At 47.9% G+C, this 18,708-nt stretch overlaps 1 protein-coding gene across 1 annotated transcript in view; it reads left to right on the top strand.

Annotated features, from left to right (window-relative positions):
• The window catches only part of cdh22 (cadherin 22), a 1,314,714-nt gene that overhangs the window by 42,344 nt on the left and 1,253,662 nt on the right, over positions 1 to 18,708 (top strand). Inside the window, exon 2 of the mRNA XM_086005235.1 lies at positions 8,490 to 8,784. Within this exon, the coding sequence (XP_085861361.1) occupies positions 8,490 to 8,784 (295 nt within the window). The remainder of the gene's footprint in view (positions 1 to 8,489; positions 8,785 to 18,708) is intronic.

The following is an 18,708-nucleotide window of genomic DNA, read 5'->3' as shown; positions in this document are numbered from 1 at the left end:
CGTGTTGAGGGAAAAGAGAACTTCAAACAGTGAAAACCAATCCCCACTCACCATTCAAGCATATCGTTCCCCTTACGGACTTCGAAAGATCATGGGCAGGATATACCAGCTGGTCCATCAAGCTTGCCCCACACCACAATGGCTGGACCATCACAGCTAAACACTTGTTCCAGCCAAAGAAAAAAAAGGGGAAAAAATACTCTGTAAAATGACTCTCCAATCCTTCTCTGCACTGTTGGGTGACAGACAAGTAAACAACAGCAGAAGCATTTTCACATTGCGATACGGCTGTTTCTGCCACAGGTGGAAGACTTCCAGTACCTGCCAGCATGGTAGAGCAGACAGTGATCATTTTTTGCAAGTACCAGTGTTTCTGGCACATTCCTGCAGTCTCAGTAAAAGGCTGAATGACCTTTACAGATGGATTTCATGGTCTTTTGTAACATCATTACTGTGGAGTTATAATTTGTATTAGATCAAGGGAAATCTCAAATGCCACATATATTATAAAACAAGGCCTTTCTGCATGAGTTTTAAGTTAATGATCCAACACGTAAAATTATTTCAAGGTGCTTTCCTCTTTAAATCCAGTTGTTAGTGGTAGAAATCTCTAATATAATTTAGGACCAGCTGGATTTACTGCAATGGTCATTACTGGTACTGCCAATTCCTAAAAAATGACAGAAGAAAATTATGCTCTCTCTCCTTGCTCAACAGCTCCCCCTCCCCCAAAATAAGTAGGGGTGCTTCTCAATCCATTTTCTAGCGACTAATTATTGTCAGCAGCAGCTGAGGGCTGACCAACAGCACAGTGCTCACATCCCTAACTGTGTGTGGTCCAGGCCCCGTTAGCTCAAAAGGAGCGTTTATCACTATGCCTGATTCATTGGCACGGATTTTATTGCAGAGCGAGATCCTTCCATGCGAGGGGCCAGGGCGAGCAACAAGCTTGCATGGTGAGGCCAAGAGAGATTTTGGCCGCGATCTTACCTGAGGAGGCGCGTTGGGGCGGGACTGCAGGTTTCCGGGTTCTAGTCCCGCCCCCAGCGACGTCTGATGACCTGATGCTATTGTCCCTTGATTGGCCTGGTTAAACCCGCCCTGCGGGCTTGCCGGCCAATTAAGGGAAAGCCGGTGTCAGATGACGTCACTGCATGACACTTCATCTGCCGATTTTGTTAAAGTGACAGGCACTATAATTTTTTGACAGATGAATTGTCAGTGTTTGACAGCATTGAGGTGTCGAAAGGTGAGTCCTTGCTCCCAGGCTCACCAATGACTCTCTCCTTAGGAGAAAATAGATGGCAGCTGTTAGATCCGTGATTCTGAGAGTATGATGTTTTTCAATAACCACACGGATGCTGTAACTTAACAATCAACAGGTGTTTACTGGAGGAGGGTAGTCTCAAGACTGGGGTACAGAGGCATGCTCAAGGCTTATATACAGGTGCGGTCACTGCCGGTACTACAGTATACAGGAGCTGTAAAAGTAGTTCTCTCTTAAAGGTACATACACTACAATTCCTCCCCTTTTAGATTAGCAGTACCCATAATATTCAAATAACAATTAACACTTTAACATGTACATTAAACAACAATAGTCCATTTATAGATTCAGTCTTTGGGGCGGCTTCCTGATCCTTTCAGGATAGCGCCTTTCCTGAGGTTCTTGTTCTTGGTGCGGAGGCGATTCTGGCCCCTTTTTATCGGTTAGTTCATCGGGTTCCACTGCTACTGGTTCGGAGGTAGATGCTACCGGTATGTCGGGTTCATCACCAGGTACACAAGACATGGGGTTGACTCGTTCCTGTGATGCTAAGATCTGATCAACGTGGTGTCTCACAATGTTCTCCCCGACATCCACTGTGTACATTAATGGCCCCTGCCGTGTGCATATCGTTCCGGGTTGCCATTTCTCTGTTCGGTAGTCACGGGCCAAGACTGGTTGTCCTACATTGAAGCTCCTTCTCGGCTTCTCATTGATGTGCTGGAATTGTTTATCCTCAACATTTCTTCGCACATTTGGTCTAATCAAGTCCAGATGAGATCGCAACCTTCGGTTAAAGAACATCATGGCCGGGGTCTGGTTGGTAACTGCATGTGTCGCGTTTCGGTAGGCTAATAAGAAATTGTCCACCTTATGCTGTAGTGGAATTTCATCGTCGCACATGGCCTTTATCGCCTTCTTAAAGGTTTGTACGAACCTCTCAGCCAATCCATTTGTGGCTGGATGATACGGGACGGCTGTGTAATGCCTTACCCCATTCCTTCTCATAAATTTTTGAAACTCTTCGGACACAAACTGTGGTCCATTATCAGAGCAAATCTGCTCTGGCAAGCCGTTTCTGGCAAATATGGTCCGTAGGACTGCAATCGTTTTCTCTGTAGTGGTTGAGGACATTTTTATCACCTCAGGCCACTTCGAATGAGCATCCACTGCTATTAAGAACATTGAGTCCATGAATGGACCAGCAAAATCAATATGCACCCATTGCCATGGAGAGGAGGGCCACTCCCATGGGTGTAGAGGGGCATGTGGTGGTGCATTTTGGAGCTTCTGGCATCCTGATCAGCTCGTGGATAGGTCTTCGATTAGTTGACCGATTCCCAGCCACCACACATAAGCCCTAGCAAGGCTTTTCATTTTCACTCCCCCCAGATGACCTTCATGTAGCTCATTTAGCACTCTCTCCCTTAATTTGGGTGGAATCACCACTCTGGATCCACACAGCACTGCCCCCTGGCATACTGACAGCTGTTCTCTTCTGGATGAGAATGCTGGCAACAGTGAGTCGCCATGTGTTGGCCATCCCCTCACCGTCAAATCATATACCCGAGACAGCATCGGATCATTGCGGGTCTCCTTCTCTATATCCGCGTTCTTTACTGGCAATCGTTCAATTATTGACCAATAAAATATCTCGATAGGGTCCACTGCTGGTGCTTCCTCCACAGTAGGCAGTGGCAGGCGCGATAGCCCATCAGCGTTTCCATGCTGTTTCGTGCCTTTATATTCTATGTCATATTGATTCGCCCCTAGAAACAGGGACCATCTTTGTAACCGTTGTGCCGTCATCACCGGAACGCCCTTCTTAGGACTAAAGATGGAGACAAGTGGTTGGTGGTCAGTCAGCAAGGTGAACTTCTGCCCATGCAGATAGTGGTTGAATTTTTTTACTCCCCATACTAGGCTGAGGGCCTCCCTGTCAATCTGGGTGTAGTTGCGCTCGGGTGAGGTTAGTGACCGAGACGCAAAGGCTACTGGCCTCTCCAACCCGTCTGGGAATTTGTGCGACAGCACCACTCCAATACCATAGGGTGATGCATCACATGCCAAACAAATTGGTAGTGCTGGGTTGAAATGGACCAACACCTCTTTTGATGTGATCAATTCTTTACACTTCTGGAAAGCTCGTCTTCATTCGTCATTCCACTTCCATGGTACCCCTGTTTGCAGTAGGGTGTTCAGTGGGTGTAATACCGTGGACAAATTTGGTAAGAACTTATGGTAGTAGTTTACCAGCCTGAGGAACGACCTCAGTTGTGACACACTTTCCGGTGCTGGAGCCTTGACTACTGCCACAATCTTTTCAGGGGGCTTATGTAACCTCTCTTCATTGATGACGTGGCCACAATACGAGATCTGCTTCTGGAAAAACTCGCACTTGTGGCGATTAGCTCATAGCCCATATTCCTTTAATCTGGTGAGCTCCTTCTCCAAGTTGGCGAGGTGATCACTGTCATTTTCGCCCGTGACCAGGATGTCATCCAAATAACACTGGGTCCCTGGAATCCCTTGCAGGAGTTGATCCATCGCCCTTTGCCAAATAGCCGGAGCCGATGCTACCCCGAACACCAGCCGGTTGTATTGATAAAGACCTTTATGAGTGTTAATCGTAAGGTATTGTTTCGAGGCTTCTTCTACCTCCATTTGCAAGTACGCCTGGGCTAGATCAATTTTGGTGAAGCGTTTACCTCCAGATAGCGAGACGAAAATATCCTCAATTCGTGGAAGTGGATATTGTGCCGTGTGAAGGATTGGGTTCACTGTCACCTTAAATTCCCCACAGATGTGGACCTTCTTTGGTTCCCCAGGCGTATTACTCAACGACCTCTTCATTACAGGAACGATGGGTGTAGCCCACTCGCTCCAGTCCACTTTGGACAGTACTCCTGAACATTCCAACCCTTCCAGCTCTGCTTCGACAGCTGGTCTGATCGCATAAGGCACTGGTCTGGCCTTAAGAAACTTTGGGCTTGTATTTTCCTCTATTTTAATCGTTGCTGTTATGCCCTTTAGTGTTTCGAGTCCCTCCTGGAACACTTCTTTTGCGTCAGTTAGCATTTTTGACAGTCGTCCAGGTGTGACGTCATCATCCTTTTTGGCCTCAACCTTCAATGCCTGTATGGAATGCCAATCTAATTGTATCTTCCGGATCCATTCACGTCCTAGCAGTGGTGGTCCTCCATCTGGCAATACATATATATCCATTTTAGGTATTTCCTGGCATTTATATATCACTTTCACCCTTATTTTTCTTTTGGGGTAGACTTTTTGCCCCGTGTATGTCTTCAAGGCAATCTCTGTAGCTTTCAAGGGTATATGTGAAAATAGCCGCTTGTAGTCCCTTTGGTTTATGACTGTTGGGGCTGACCCTGTGTCCAATTCCATTTTTACTTGGACTCCGTCTATCTTGAGTGTAACCCAGATAGTCTGGTGATCCTCCATTTTGGTTACCTTATGTAGTTTCAGACAACCCAGCTCCTTGCTTCCGGAGTCTGTGTCACTTTTCTGTTCGTATGAACCACTGTCCATCACCTTGTGTACCTTTTTGTACTTCTCCTGTGGAGATTTCTTACTGTTGGTTTTCTTCCCAGACCTGCAGACTCTTGTTATATGTCCTGCTTTTCCACACTGTCTGCACACTTGGTCCTTGAACCAACAATCCTTCTGGTCATGTGTTGTTCTGCCACAGCGATAGCACTTCCCTGTTCCATAGGACATTTCATTGGTGCCATATTCTTGCGGTCTCCGTTGTATCTCTGCAGCGCCCCTTGCGGCTGCTTCGTGTGATACTGCCATACTGAAAGCCTTGTCCAACGTAAGATCCTTTTCTGATAGAAGCCATTTCTGGGTTCCTTCACTTTGCAGCCCACACACAAACTTGTCCCTTAACGTATCTGCTAGTCCCACTTCAAACTGGCAGTGTTTCCATAGCTTGTGCAGTTCCGTTAGGTACTCAGCATTGCTTTCGTCTTTGTGTTAGTTCCTTTTATGGAACTTAAATCGTTCTGCTATCAGCAGCGGTGTGGGGTTTAAGTGGTCCTGTAGGCTTTCTACTATGCTTTCAAAATTCTTGTTCACCGGCTTCTCTGGGGTTATTAGGTTTTGCAGTAACCCATAAGTTTTTGCACCCATGGAATTTAACAAAACCAGTGCTTTATTAGCATCTGGCACTTCATTCGCCCTGCAGTACACCTCAATACATTCCACATGTCGTCCAATCTTCGACTTCATTGTCGAACGTAGAGATACTGCCACTCTTCGGCATCCCTGGGAGTGATTTAACTGTCAAAAATGGCGTCTCCCGCGCTTCCCCTTCTTCTCCGCTGGCACAAAATGGCGTCTCCCGCGCTTTCCTTCCTTCCCGCGCTCGCCCTTCTTCTCTGCTGCGGCTTCTAAAAATGGCGTCTCCCGTGCTCTTCCTTCTTCTCCGCGGCTCAATGGCGTCTCCCGCGCTCTCCCTTCTTCTCCCCATGGACACTGTTCAGCCTTTGAGCCCTGGCTGTGCTCTGCGCACTCTTTTTTTTTGTGTGCCTTTCCCGTTTCCGCCGCTCGGTCCTGAACCCAGCTGTTGCTTTACCCTCTCGCTCTCCATTTAGTTTTTCCTCGACGCCACTCGGTTTTCAACCCTCGGCTGCGCACTGTGCGCTTCACCCTCTGTTTTACCCCGTCGACGCTGCTCGGCTTTCTCTCTGCCGTCAGTCGGCTCCAGCCGCCACTGTCCGGGAAGGGTCTGCGCTGTACCTGTCGCCAGTCTATTGCTGATCGTCTTGGCTGGGGAACCAAGCCCGGCTCTCCACAGCCTCCCCTGTGATGTTCACTCTCTGCCGGACGACTGGGCGGTTGCTCGTGGTCGACGCCCGTGTTTCTGGCCTCGACTTTCTTCCACCGCCCTCCCGGAGCGAATCCTCGAAGGGAAATGCAGAGTTGCAGGTAGATTTGAATCGACACTCGTCGCCACTGTTAGATCCGTGATTCTGAGAGTATGATGTTTTTCAATAACCACACGGATGCTGTAACTTAACAATCAACAGGTGTTTACTGGAGGAGGGTCGTCTCAAGACTGGGGTAGAGGCATGCTCAAGGCTTATATACAGGTGTGGTCACTGCCGGTACTACAGTATACAGGAGCTGTAAAAGTAGTTCTCCCTTAAAGGTACATACACTACAGCAGCTGCATGTGAAATTGCAGAAGCCATCTGTCAATTCTCCCGATCAGATGAGGCTTCATTGAAACAACAAATCTTGTCACCTGTAGAAACATATAAACAGAATAAAAATATTTCTCACTACATTCTCTCACCTGTCATACTTACCTGTGCACCATTGCACCCATCACACTACTTCTGCAGCTGTCATTTGCACACTTACACTGCAGCAGACCCACAGCTCACATCGCTGACCCTGGGAAGCCCACATCAGCAGGCGTAAAATGGTGAAAAGCCTCTTAACTGCCTGTTAACTACCTGTTAACAGGCACTTAATTGGCTCTAATCCCCTTCCCACCGCGAGGAGATGGGTCCCTGCGCGAGTCGGGGACCTGCCTCCTGGGAAGATGGTTTGGAGGCGGGTTGGGAGCGGGGTTGGGACCCGCTCCCAATTTTCCCAGCAATCCTGCCTCCAAACCCGCCTCCTCAGGGCTGGTAAAATCCAACCCTTTAACTCCCGGGCCTCATTTCCATATCCCAGCCCAAACACCCGCCTGAACCCGACAGAAATCACTGCCTGGCCGGCAGGCGAAAGTGAAAATTCAGGCAGCAGGAGACCCACGGGAACAGTCCCCAGCAGTCAGGTAAGTGGTGAGGGGGGCTTTTGGGGGGCAATTGGGAAGGGAGGGGAAGCCAGGGACAAGGGAGGCCTTGTCCCCCACTCCATATTAACTCCCCCTTGGCCTGGTTTCCACCAGGTTGGGGAAGTTAAAATGAGGGCCACTTAAGGTCATCAGTACAGAATTACATTTGAAATTTAAAGAAATAGGAAATTAATTAATTAAATTCCAACAATTTCAAGCAGGAAACCAGGATATAACAATACTAAACATTATTCCGGTCACTACCTTATTTGGCAGAGTCTGCCCCTCTGGATTTATCTCATCCCCAAATGTTGCTACTTTTAAGTATCTCAGGAGTATTGAGTATAGCCAGAGAGGGAGGAAGTTTCCTCTGTGCACTAGATTTAGTGAAATTGTAAACACACTTAGAAAAGAGTCATTTAACTTTCCATCCCACAGTGAAACGAGGAAATTCGCCCCCCTCCCTAGTGGTTACTTATGCCTCACTCCACAGAATGAGCATCAAAGTGAGCGCACCCACTTCATCTTCGTTAGCCGAAATATACTTAAACATTATCAATAAAAGGCCAGGCCAATTTCCAGCTCATGGGAAAAGCAGCTGCTTTGGAATCCAATATTGGATTGTGCCAAGTCACAAGCCCTTCAACACTATCAGTTCTCCGTTTATAAATGTAACTCAGAAGAAAGGTCATCATACTCAGGAATCACTCTGATGTAAAAGGTCACCACATCTCCAGACACAGGCTGCACACCGGTAGAACTCAGCGACATCCTGTAAACGCACATCAACAATGAAGCCAGGCTCATCTCTGATCTCTGCTGTTAGTCTCCAGGCAACAGAACTGACCGTGTGATGTTGCGATATCTTCATGTTCCTATCTATCCTTTGATACCCATGTACTGGCTTAGGAACAAGAGTAGGCCATTCAGGCCCCTCGAGCCTGTTATATAAAATTACATAGAATCTACAGCATAGAAACAGTCCATTCAGCCAACTGGTTTATACTCCACATAAACCTCCTCCTACCTCTCTTCATTTCACCCTATTAGCAGATCCTTCTAGTCCTTTCTCCCTCATGTGCTTAACTATCTTCCTCTTAAATACATCTATGCAATTCGCTGCAATTACTGCTTGTGGCAGCGATTCTATTAGCTCACGGCTGATCTGTACGTCAACTCCAGTTACACACCTTTGCTTCATAACCCTCGCTACCCTTAGCCAATAAAAATCTATCGACCTCAGACTTGAAAGCTTGCTCTTGCTTAAGTTTGCAACAGCAATTCTGAACCTGCCTCTCACGACTGCCTGAGTTGAGCTATTTCTGTGCAGCCAATAGGGTTTATATATTCACAAACAGCTCTCAAATGATTGACTAACCAGATTATCTACAATTGTTTCTTTTTCTTTTCTAGATTCACTCCGATTCAGACAAGGGAGATGGCTCCATAAAATACACCATATCAGGGGAAGGCGCTGGAACGGTTTTCATTATTGATGAGATTACTGGGGATATCCACGCTACAGAGCGATTGGATCGTGAAGAAAAAACCTACTACACGCTTCGTGCTCAGGCACGGGACAGACTGACCGATAGACCACTGGAGCCTGAATCGGAATTTATTATCAAAGTCCAGGATATTAATGACAGTGAACCCAAGTTTCTAGACGGACCCTATGTTGGCAGCGTGCCTGAATTATCACCTGTAGGTAAGGAGACACAAGTTGTTTTGTGTGTGTAACCTCTGCATTGATTGCTCTAGAAGTGACACTGGCATTCACAAAGATCCCAAATGCAAAAGCATGCCTCATTTTTATTCTGAAATTGGAACCTATAAATCCTATTTTGGTTGCAAGCATGTCTTTGCACAGTATGACCTTTTTCAACAATGAGCATTCACTTTCATGGACTGTCACTGCAAAAGTCTATGGCCGCGATTTCGCCAACCGTGGCGAGTCCGGTGCGGCTTCAAACCTCGCTCCCTTATGCTGCCTCCTCCAAGTGATTTTGCCCTGATTGTTAAGCCCGTTCTGCGAGGTTCCTGGCCAATTAAAAGGAAGCGGTCTGATGATGTCATTTGATGACGCATCATCAGCCAGTTTCCTTAAAGGGGCCATTTCTACATTCATTTTGACAGTTGTGCTGTCAGTGTTCTACAGCATTGAGGTGCTGCAAACACTGACAAGCACTGCACAGAGGTGCACAGCTTATGCAGGGAGTCACAGCACGCAGGGAGGTCCTCTTCCCTTCTCATGGGCGGAAGAGACTTCCCGAGAACACCAACGAAGCCTGGTTGCACATTGCACAGGAGGACACAAGCAGGGATGTGGTCAGGAGGACCAGGCGGCAGTGGCGCCAACCTTTCAATGATCTTAGTAGATCATGAAACATCACTGCAAAGCCACACTCAACCTCATCCTGCTGTGCCACTCATCACATCCTCATCACTCTGCCTTCCCTACCCTACTCCTGCACATCCTTACTCACACCAACTTACCTTACACCTCCACCCATCCCTCTCTATCTACATTATCACTTCCCCATCTCACTAGCCATTCCTCACACTCATCCTTGTCCAATCATTCAAACTAACACACAAGGGTAGGCACTTGTGTGTTTTAGCCAGTGTTTGTGTAAAGTGTCTGTTAATGTGTTGTCAAGCATTGAAATCTTTATTTTGAACACTGTGCCTTCTTGGACAGATTTGTGTGCACCTTTGTAAGTGTCTTAGTGAGTTGCAGTGATGGTGAGACATAACTCTTCCTGCCCCCCCCCCCCCAATGGTGACAAGTGTGAAAAGAATGGCTTGGGCATTGTAGGGATGTTTTATGGTGTTGGTGTGGAGTGGTGCCAACCTGGCACATCATGTGGCAGCCAGGGTGTACAGCGTCAGGTGAAGTAAATCTGGCCATGGTGAGGCCATCACTGGCCTCCCGGGCAGCAATGTGGTCGGGTGCTGATGCCCTGTGTCCTGGGCAGCATCAGGTGATTGCGGAGAAGGATGGTTTTGTTGTTGGTACTACTTGTGTGCCTGGTGCTGCTGATGTTGGGGCTAATTGTGAGATTGTTGAGGACCAAGGGGAGATTTTTTCAAGTGCACCGATGCTGCTGGAATAGACGGCAGCTGAAGTTGAGATAACAGAAGCGATCTGTCAATGGTGAGAGAGGTTGCTCCAAGGAGGTGATACTGGATAGAGAGTTTACTCCAAACTGCATACAGCTCAAAAGTGTCTTCAAAATCCTGAAGGTTCAATCTTCTGATATTGGAAAGTGAACAGCTGTGAAATGGTAGCTTTTATACCACTTTTTCAGTTATCACCTATTCACAGCAATGGAGTCATAAAGAACCCGACACACTGACGTGACCCCGAGCGACAGGAACCTCGTGGAAAAGTTGGAAAAATGGCTAGAAGGTGGTAAAATGCTGTTCAACTACCTTTAAAGACCCTTTTAACTATCTCAATTGGCTAACCTGCCGCTTAGTGCTGGGTCTGCAAAGCACAGGCAGACCCCACACTTGGGAAACTGAAACAGCCGGGTTCAGAGAGGGATCCCGACCCACTGTTAATCTTTAGATTTTGACAGCGGACCCGGCTCCGAACCCGCCCACTGAGCACCAGCAAAATTCCAGCCTATATATATGTGTGTTTTAGATAAAAGGAAATCTATTTACTCAACCTTTGGAGAAGGCTTAAGTCAACTACCTTAATGAAAAGTTTCATTGAATTGAACTAGCTGAAAGAATAATTGGATTTCAATGAGGTTTGGGTTTACGTTGCACTATTGTGAAGTGCAAAATGATCAACATTTGCAAAAGCAAAATACTGCGGATGCTGGAAATCTGAAGTAAAAACAGAAAATGCTGGGAATGTTCAGCAGGTCGGGCAGCATCTGTGGAGCGAGAAACAGAGTCAACGTTTCAGGTCGATGACCTTTCATCAGAACATTTGGTTTGACTTACACTATGGCTGAATTACATGCTCCTATCTTTTGGTTAGTTTGAGCTTCAGGTGACTTATAGGCCTCGATTTTAACTCAGCTGCGGGCTATTGGCGCGTTCCCCGAATTTCGTGTTTCCCACACGAATCTAAATGGATGTAGGAGATTGATGCAATTTTAACTCAATTGGCCAATTGATTTCCAACGTGTGGGAAGCCTTTGCAAATGGGTTTCTCATGACCGAAAGTCCTCTCCAATGACGTGATCATTGCTGCTGCATTTAAGGTCCACAGTAAGCCTTGCTTCTTCTGCAGACTGCCAAGCTTTCTCCATTTGATGGCACAGGAACCTGCAGGAACAATGGCCAGCGGGAGGCCAAGAGCAGCTCCTAAGTTTGACGAGGCAGCACTACAGGCATTGGTGGATGGGGCTAGGGCCCACAGGGAGGTCCTGTTCCCTTCATCAGGGAGGAAGAGGCCTCCCAGTCAGACCAAGGCTGTGTAGATACAGGTGGCTGGGGAGGTCAACTCCTTGGGGCTCACACGGCGCACCTGGATGCAGTGCAGGAAAAGATTCCATGACCTTCAACGCACTGGAAAAGTAAGTATGAAGTTCCCATCACCCTCAATCTGATCCCCATTGCCTTTCCTCACCAGCACTCAGCTTTAGCAATCTCTTCCTCCACATCCCACTTGACACTCACATCCATGCACCCTTACCCATTCCCTCTCTCTCTCTATGCTCACAATCACATAACTATTCCACCATGCAGCTCTCACACTCCCAATCACTGATGCTTTGAACACAACTGACAACACATAGGGAGGGCCCTTGGTCTTGCAACCTCACTCCATCTTTGTCTCCTTCTAAGTATCTATGCTATGCAATCTCTACACTCACTCCTTCATTCTCACTCAACCTCCACTTGTCTCCCTCATTGCAGGAAAAGAGAGCTCACAATAAAAGGGTAAGAGCCAGGACAGGAGGAGGCCCACCATCATTAGCCCAGCTCACCCCCTGGGAGGAAGCCGTCCTGGAAATTGTCGGGGTTGAAAAAGACGCGCACGTTGGGGACGGACAGACGGGTGCATCACAGCAAGCTGGTGATAGAATAGTTTTCCATCTCTCTCATTGATATTGCATGAGTCGCTGATAATGATTCTGAAGCTATAACAGATGGACTTATGATCCTCTGCAATATGCAATGTGCATGTAAACTTGACCTCACATCTCTAACTCTTTCCTTTACTCCCCCACAGGACCAGCGAGAGCCCCCATCCCCACTGTCCAGGAGGAAGAGCCTGAGCTTCCAGACTCCTCAGAGGAATCTGCAACCTCTGAGGGCGCAGCATCAGCAGAAATAAGCACACCCAGCACCAGCGCAGACACTCACGCCTCGGTGGGACCTTCGGGACATAGAGTAGAGTTGTCACCTGGTGTATCACAGCTCACAAGTGAGCATCAGCAGATTGTGGAGACAGGTACAGCAGTGGAGAGTCCTCGTCGGAGGGCGCAGGACTCTGCCAGCTCGGCTCAGCTGCATGTCGACCCTCTGCCTCTGGGTCCATCCATAAGATCAGAGGTGATGGAACTCTATGCACAGATGCAGGAGTCTCTGGCAGGTTTTGTCTCTAGGGTCGCTGCGAGTGTGGAGTGAATGGAGGAGTCCATAGCGAACATGAGCAGAGCCTTTGTGGAGTCATTGGCGCATGAACGCATCAACACGAAAAGGATGGCTACCTACGTGGAAATGATTGCTGCCTCCGTGGTAAGGCTGGCTATGGTAGAAGAGAGGAGGGCTATGGCCATGGAAGAGGTTAGTCGCCAGGGTATGGAAAACATGGTGAGTGTTCAGAATAGAATTACATCTCTTGAGGAGCGACGGGCATCTATTGAACATAGAAACCAGACCTTCATGGAAGTCCTTCTGAGTAGGACTTCCATTGCAGATACGGGTCCCCATGGCCCCCCTGATGTGCAGCAGGGTGCTCTCCAGCCATTTGCAGGCATGGAGGGAGCACTGACCCATGAGAAGGAGGTTGGTGGCAGACCTCAAGGAAGTGCGGTTCCGCTCCAGGCGCTCACACTTCCATGCCACTGCAGAGCCCTCGGTCAGAGCCCCACCAGAGTCCACACCCAAGTGAGATAGACGTCTCAACCCTTGCACAGCCGCAGGAGCAGCAGACTGTTGACGAGCCCTCACAGGCTCGCCACCCCAGAGGACGCCCACCAAAGGTGTCGAGACAGGAGCAGCAGGAAAGTGAGCAAGGGGCCTCCACATCTGCTGAAGCCACAGGGAAACCACGACGTAGGAGCACTCACAAGGGTAGTCACAAGGGTGAAATTTTATGTATTGTTAAAAAAAGCCATCAGATGAATTCTGTCAATAAAAAGTCTGATGGCTACTGCTGTATTTGTGGCATGTGTCATTTAGCGAATGGGACTTTCACATTGAGGGCTTAGGATTACTTGCAATTGTCAGTATGCTGGACAAATAGCTAGGAATCCGCAGGGTCTTGGCCATTGTCGATGCTCAGGTAAGAAGCTGCGAGACAAAAGTGCTTGATTGGCTAGGCTAAGTAAATCTGGCCAGGATGAGTGTGTTCCTTGCATCCCGGGCAGCAATGTTCTGGCGTAATGCTGCCGCTGGTTGTTGGTCCTCTGCTGGATGGTCGTTTTCGCCCTCCTCCTCTTCATCATCTTAAGAGGGCATGTGAGGAGCCACTTGGTCCTCAGGAATCTGCAAGCCACGACGCTGTGCCATGTTGTGAAGTGCACAGCAAACCACGATGATTCTGGAGACCCTGGCTGCTGAGTACTGCAGGGCTCCACCTGATCTATCCAGACATCTGAAGTGCATCTTCAGCAAACCGATGGTTTGCTCGATAATGGATCTGGTGGACATGTGGCTGGAGTTGTAGCGCTCCTCAGCTTCGTTGGCTGGCCTCCTCAACGGCGTCATTAGCCAAGTCCTCAGGGGATAGCCCTTGTCTCCAAGTAGCCATCCGTGAAGTTGGTCTGTCGGCCTGAATAGCGGAGGCACACTAGACTGGTGCAGTATGAAGGAATCATGGTAACTGCCAGGGTACATGGCACAAACATGCAAAATCTCCTTCTTGTGGTCACACACCAGCTGAACGTTAAGGGAGTGGAAGCCCTTGCGGTTGACAAAAATACCTGGATTGCGATGGGGTGCCCTAAGGGCCACTTGTGTGTAGTCAACGATGCCCTGCACCCTTGGAAAGTCTGCCAGATGAGCTAATCCAACCGCTCGCGCTGTGACACTTGCGCGATCCTTGGTGAAATGGATGTGATTGTGCGCGAGGGCAAAGAGGGCATCGGTTACCTGCGTGATGCAAGTGTGTGCGGCTGCCTGGGAAATGCCGCTGATGTCTGCTGATGATCCCTGGAATGAGCCGGAGGTAAAAAAGTTGAGTGCGGTGGTGACTTTGATGGCCACTGGTAATGCGGATCCACCTGGTCCTCTGGGCAGCAGGTCTTGCTGTAGCATTGCGCAGATGTCACCCACTACCTCTCGTGAAAGTCGGAGCCACCTTTGGCACTGCTGCTCAGTCATGTTGAGGTAGCTGACCCTGTCTGGGGGGTATCTCCTGCGCCGACGGGCTTCCAGGCACTGGCCCCTTCTGGCCTGTGCTGCCTCAGGTGGGTGAGCAGCAGCCTATCGCTCCTGCTGCTGCTGCCGTTGCCGCGCCTGGTGCTCGAGCTCCTCTGATGCCCAGAAGGGAAGGAAAAAAATGGCTCCCATGCTTCTGGCATATGGCTCCATTGAGGAAGCGCTGAGTGAAGGTGGCGAGAGGGGTTTCCCAGGAGTTCACACTGGAGATGTGTGTGAGGCTCCAACCTTCCACAGGTGTGGTTAAGCCTGGTAAAAGTTGCCCCAGGCCTGAGCTGAAAAAATCCTGCCACCTGCAAATGATGGCTGATCAAATCTCCTCTTTAATGGTTGACCTGCAGCTGATAGTCAGCAAGCCAATAGTGCTCCCACCAGGTTTCACAGGCGTGATTCCCACCAGTCGTGTTTTACATGGGAAAAGGGTTAAAAGTGCAAGGGACTGTTAAAATGGCATTATAGCGGCCATTTAGTGGTGATTAAGGGCCTTAAAGACCAGTCCCACCTGTTGCATGCGGGACGGATTCGGGACCATCAGACATGCCTGAGTAAAAATGGCTCGGAGTCGGGAACCAGGCGGGGGGTCCCGCCCGCCAGTTTTTGCAATTTTAACCCCCCGCATGCCTCCAAGCTCGCCTCCACGGCTCAGTTAAAATCGAGGCCATAAAGTTGACGCGAGATGCGCTTTCATCACATGTAACAAAATCCCTTTCTCTTCGGGATGAAACGTCAACCATTGCAAAATATTCCGCCTTCAAAGATAGGCATCAGGAGAGTCAACAAAATTAGCACCATTTGGAAAACTCCCACATTATTTTTTTTAACAGGAATCAGAGCAAACAAAGTTTGTGCTCAGGTGTTACAGCTATTTGGAGGAGCCAGGTGACAATGTCTAAGAGGCTCCAAACCGACTTGGCACTAGACATGTGTGAAACATGAAAATACTCAACTGGAGAAGAGCTAATTTCAGTGAGTTGAAAAGGGATCTGGCCCAGGTGGATTGAAATAAAAGCTTGGCAGGTAAAACAGTAAAGTACAATGGGAGCCTTCAGAGAGGAGACAGTTCGATTACAGATGAGACACATTCCCATGAGGGGCAAAGGAAGGACATCCAAAGCTAAGAGATCTTCCTGTGGAGACAGAGGGCATGGCTGAGGTACTAAATAAGAACTTTGTCCTTGTCTTCACTAAAAAAAGAGGATGCTGCCAATGTCACAGTAAAGGAGGAGGTAGTAGAGAAATTGGATAGGATAAAAATAGATAATAGATAAAAGGTTGGCAACGCTCAAAGTAGAAAAGTCACCCGGTCCAGATGGGATGCATCCTAGGTTGCGGAGGGAAGTAAGGGTGAAAAATGTGGAGGCTCTGGCCAAAATTTTCCAATCCTCCTTAGATATGGGAGCGGTGCCAGAGGATTGGAGCAAATATTACACCCCTGTACAAAAAAAGGGAGAGGGATAAACTCAGCAACTACAGGCCAGTCTGTCTAATGTCAGTGGTGAGCAAACTTATATAGATATTAATCAAGGACAAAATTAATTGCCACTTGGACAATTATGTGTTAATAAGTGAAAGCGAGCATGGAATTTTAAAGGCAAATCATGTTTGACTAACTAGATTAAGTTTACATAGGATTACATAGGATATACAGCACAGAAACAGGCGATTCGGCCCAATCAGTCTGTGCCGGCGTTTATGCTCTACTCGAGCCTCCTCCCATCTTTCATCATCTAAATCTATCAGCGTAACCCTCTATTCCCTTCTCCCTCATATGCATGTCCAGCTTCCCCTTAAATGCATCAACTATTCGCTTCAACCACTCCCTGTGGTAGCGAGTTCCACATTCTCACCACTCTTTGGGTAAAGAAGTTCTTTGATGAAACAGAGAGGGTTGATGAAGGTAGTGCGATTGATGTCGTGTATATGGACTTTCAAAAGGTGTTTGATAAAGTACCACATAATAGACTTGTTAGCAAAACTGAAGCCCATGGGATTAAAGGGACAGTGGCTGCATGGATACAAAATTGACTAAGGGACAGAAAGCAGAGAGTAGTGGTGAACGGTTGTTTTTCAGTCTGGAGGGAAGTGTACAGTGGTGACCAAGGGTTAGTATTAGGACCACTACTCTTTTTAATATATATTAATTACCTGGACTTGGGTATACAGAGCATAATTTCAAAGAATGCAGATGATACAAAACTCAGAAATGTATTAAACAGTGAGGAGGATATTAACAGACGTCAGGAGGACATAGACAGACTGGTGAAGTGGGCAGACATATGGCAGATTAAATTTAATGCAGAGAAGTGTGAAGTGATGCATTTTGGTAGGAAGAATGAGAAAAGGCTATATAAACTAAATGCTACAACTTTAAAGGGGGTGCTGGAACAGAGAGACCTGGGGGTATATGTACACAAATCTTTGAAGGTGGCAGGACAAGTTGAGAAGGCTGTTAAAAAGCATGTGGGATCCTTGGCTTTATAAATAGAGGTTTAGAGTAGAAAGCAAGGAAGTTATGCTAAACCTTTATAAAACACTAATTAGGCCTCAGCTGGAGTATTGTGTCCAAACCTGGACACCAGACTTTAGGAAGGATGTCAAGGCCTTAGAGAGGGTGCAGAGGAGGTTTACTAGAATGGTACCAAGGATGAGGGACTTCATTTACGTGGAGAGACTGGAGAAGATGGGATTGTTCTTCTTAGAGCAGAGAACATTAAGGGTTTATTTAATAGAGGTGTTAAAAATTATGAAGGGCATTGGTAGAATAAATAAGGAGAAACTATTGCCAGTGGCAGAGGATCAGTAACCAGATGACACATATTTAAGGTAATTGGGAAAGAACCTGAGGCAAGATGAGAATTATTTTTAACACAGTGAATTGTTATTTGGACTGCACTGCCTGAAAGGGTGGTGGAAGCAGATTCAATGGTAACTTTTAAAAGGGAGTCAGATAAATACTGGAATGGGAAAAATTTGCAAAGCTATGGGGAAAGACCAGGGGAGTGGGACTAATTTTATAGCTCTTTCAAAGAGCCAATAGAGGCACAATGGGTCGAATGCCCTCCTTCTGTGCTGTACTTCAAGAAGCATTTAGATGAGCACTTGAAATGCCATAGCATACAAGGCTACGGACCAAGTGCTGGAAAATGGGATTAGAATAGACAGGGCTTGATGGCCGGCGCAGACACGATGGGCCAAAGGGCCTCTTTCTGTGCTGTATAACTCTATGATTCTATCTTTTGATTCTATGGGCTGGATTTTCTGAATGGGAAGCTTTTGGAGGCGGGACTGCTGCTTGCCGGGTTTCAGTCCCACCTCCATCAGCTTCTGGCCAACCAGCGGGAATTTCCACTGATTGACCTTGTTAAGCCCGCCCGGCGGGCTCGGCAGGCCAATTAGGGGGAAGTCAGTGACAGAGCACGTTAACGTATGATGTGTCATCTGTTAAGAGCTTTTGAAAGAAGAAATGTCATCGTTTGACAGCTCTGTGAAGCAGTCAAACACTGACATTCTGTGTAGTTTGATGAGCCCTTTGTGTTTAGGACTCATCAAACCTTTCTACTTTGCAGAAATCAGCTGGCTGTTGTATCGGAGGATGCAACAGCCAGTCTGTGATCTCTACAATGGAGATGTCGGGGACTCCGGCTCCATAGCGGCTGAAGGCTGTAGGTAGAAACAAAGGTAAGTTAACATTTTCTAACACTTTACCCTCACCTCACATACTTACCACTCCATCACTCACCTCTATATCGTACTTTCTGACCCCTCCAACCCCTGCAGACCTCCGACTCACCTCCTACACCCGGCGGGGTTCCCCCAGGTCGGGAAACCCACACTTCAGGACGAAAAATGGGGATAATCCTATTTTCTGCTTGTTGACTACCTGTTAACAGGCAGTTAAAAGGTTTTAATCCCTTCCTGTCTCCAAGGAGACAGGACCCGGGGCGGGACAGATTCCCACCTCCTGGCAAGAGGGCACGGAGGTGGGTTGGGGGTGGGTTTGCCTGCCGCCCCCAAATTCTGCAACTTTCCCGGCAGTCCCACCTGCATACCCGCCTCTTCG

The sequence above is a fragment of the Somniosus microcephalus genome, chromosome 13, assembly GCF_052327205.1.
Source record: "Somniosus microcephalus isolate GS21.2 chromosome 13, FLI_Smic_1.0, whole genome shotgun sequence".
In the NCBI taxonomy this organism is placed as follows: Eukaryota; Metazoa; Chordata; class Chondrichthyes; order Squaliformes; family Somniosidae; genus Somniosus; species Somniosus microcephalus.
Note: the sequence above shows the minus strand (reverse complement) of the source record. Positions and strands in the feature narration are given on the sequence as shown.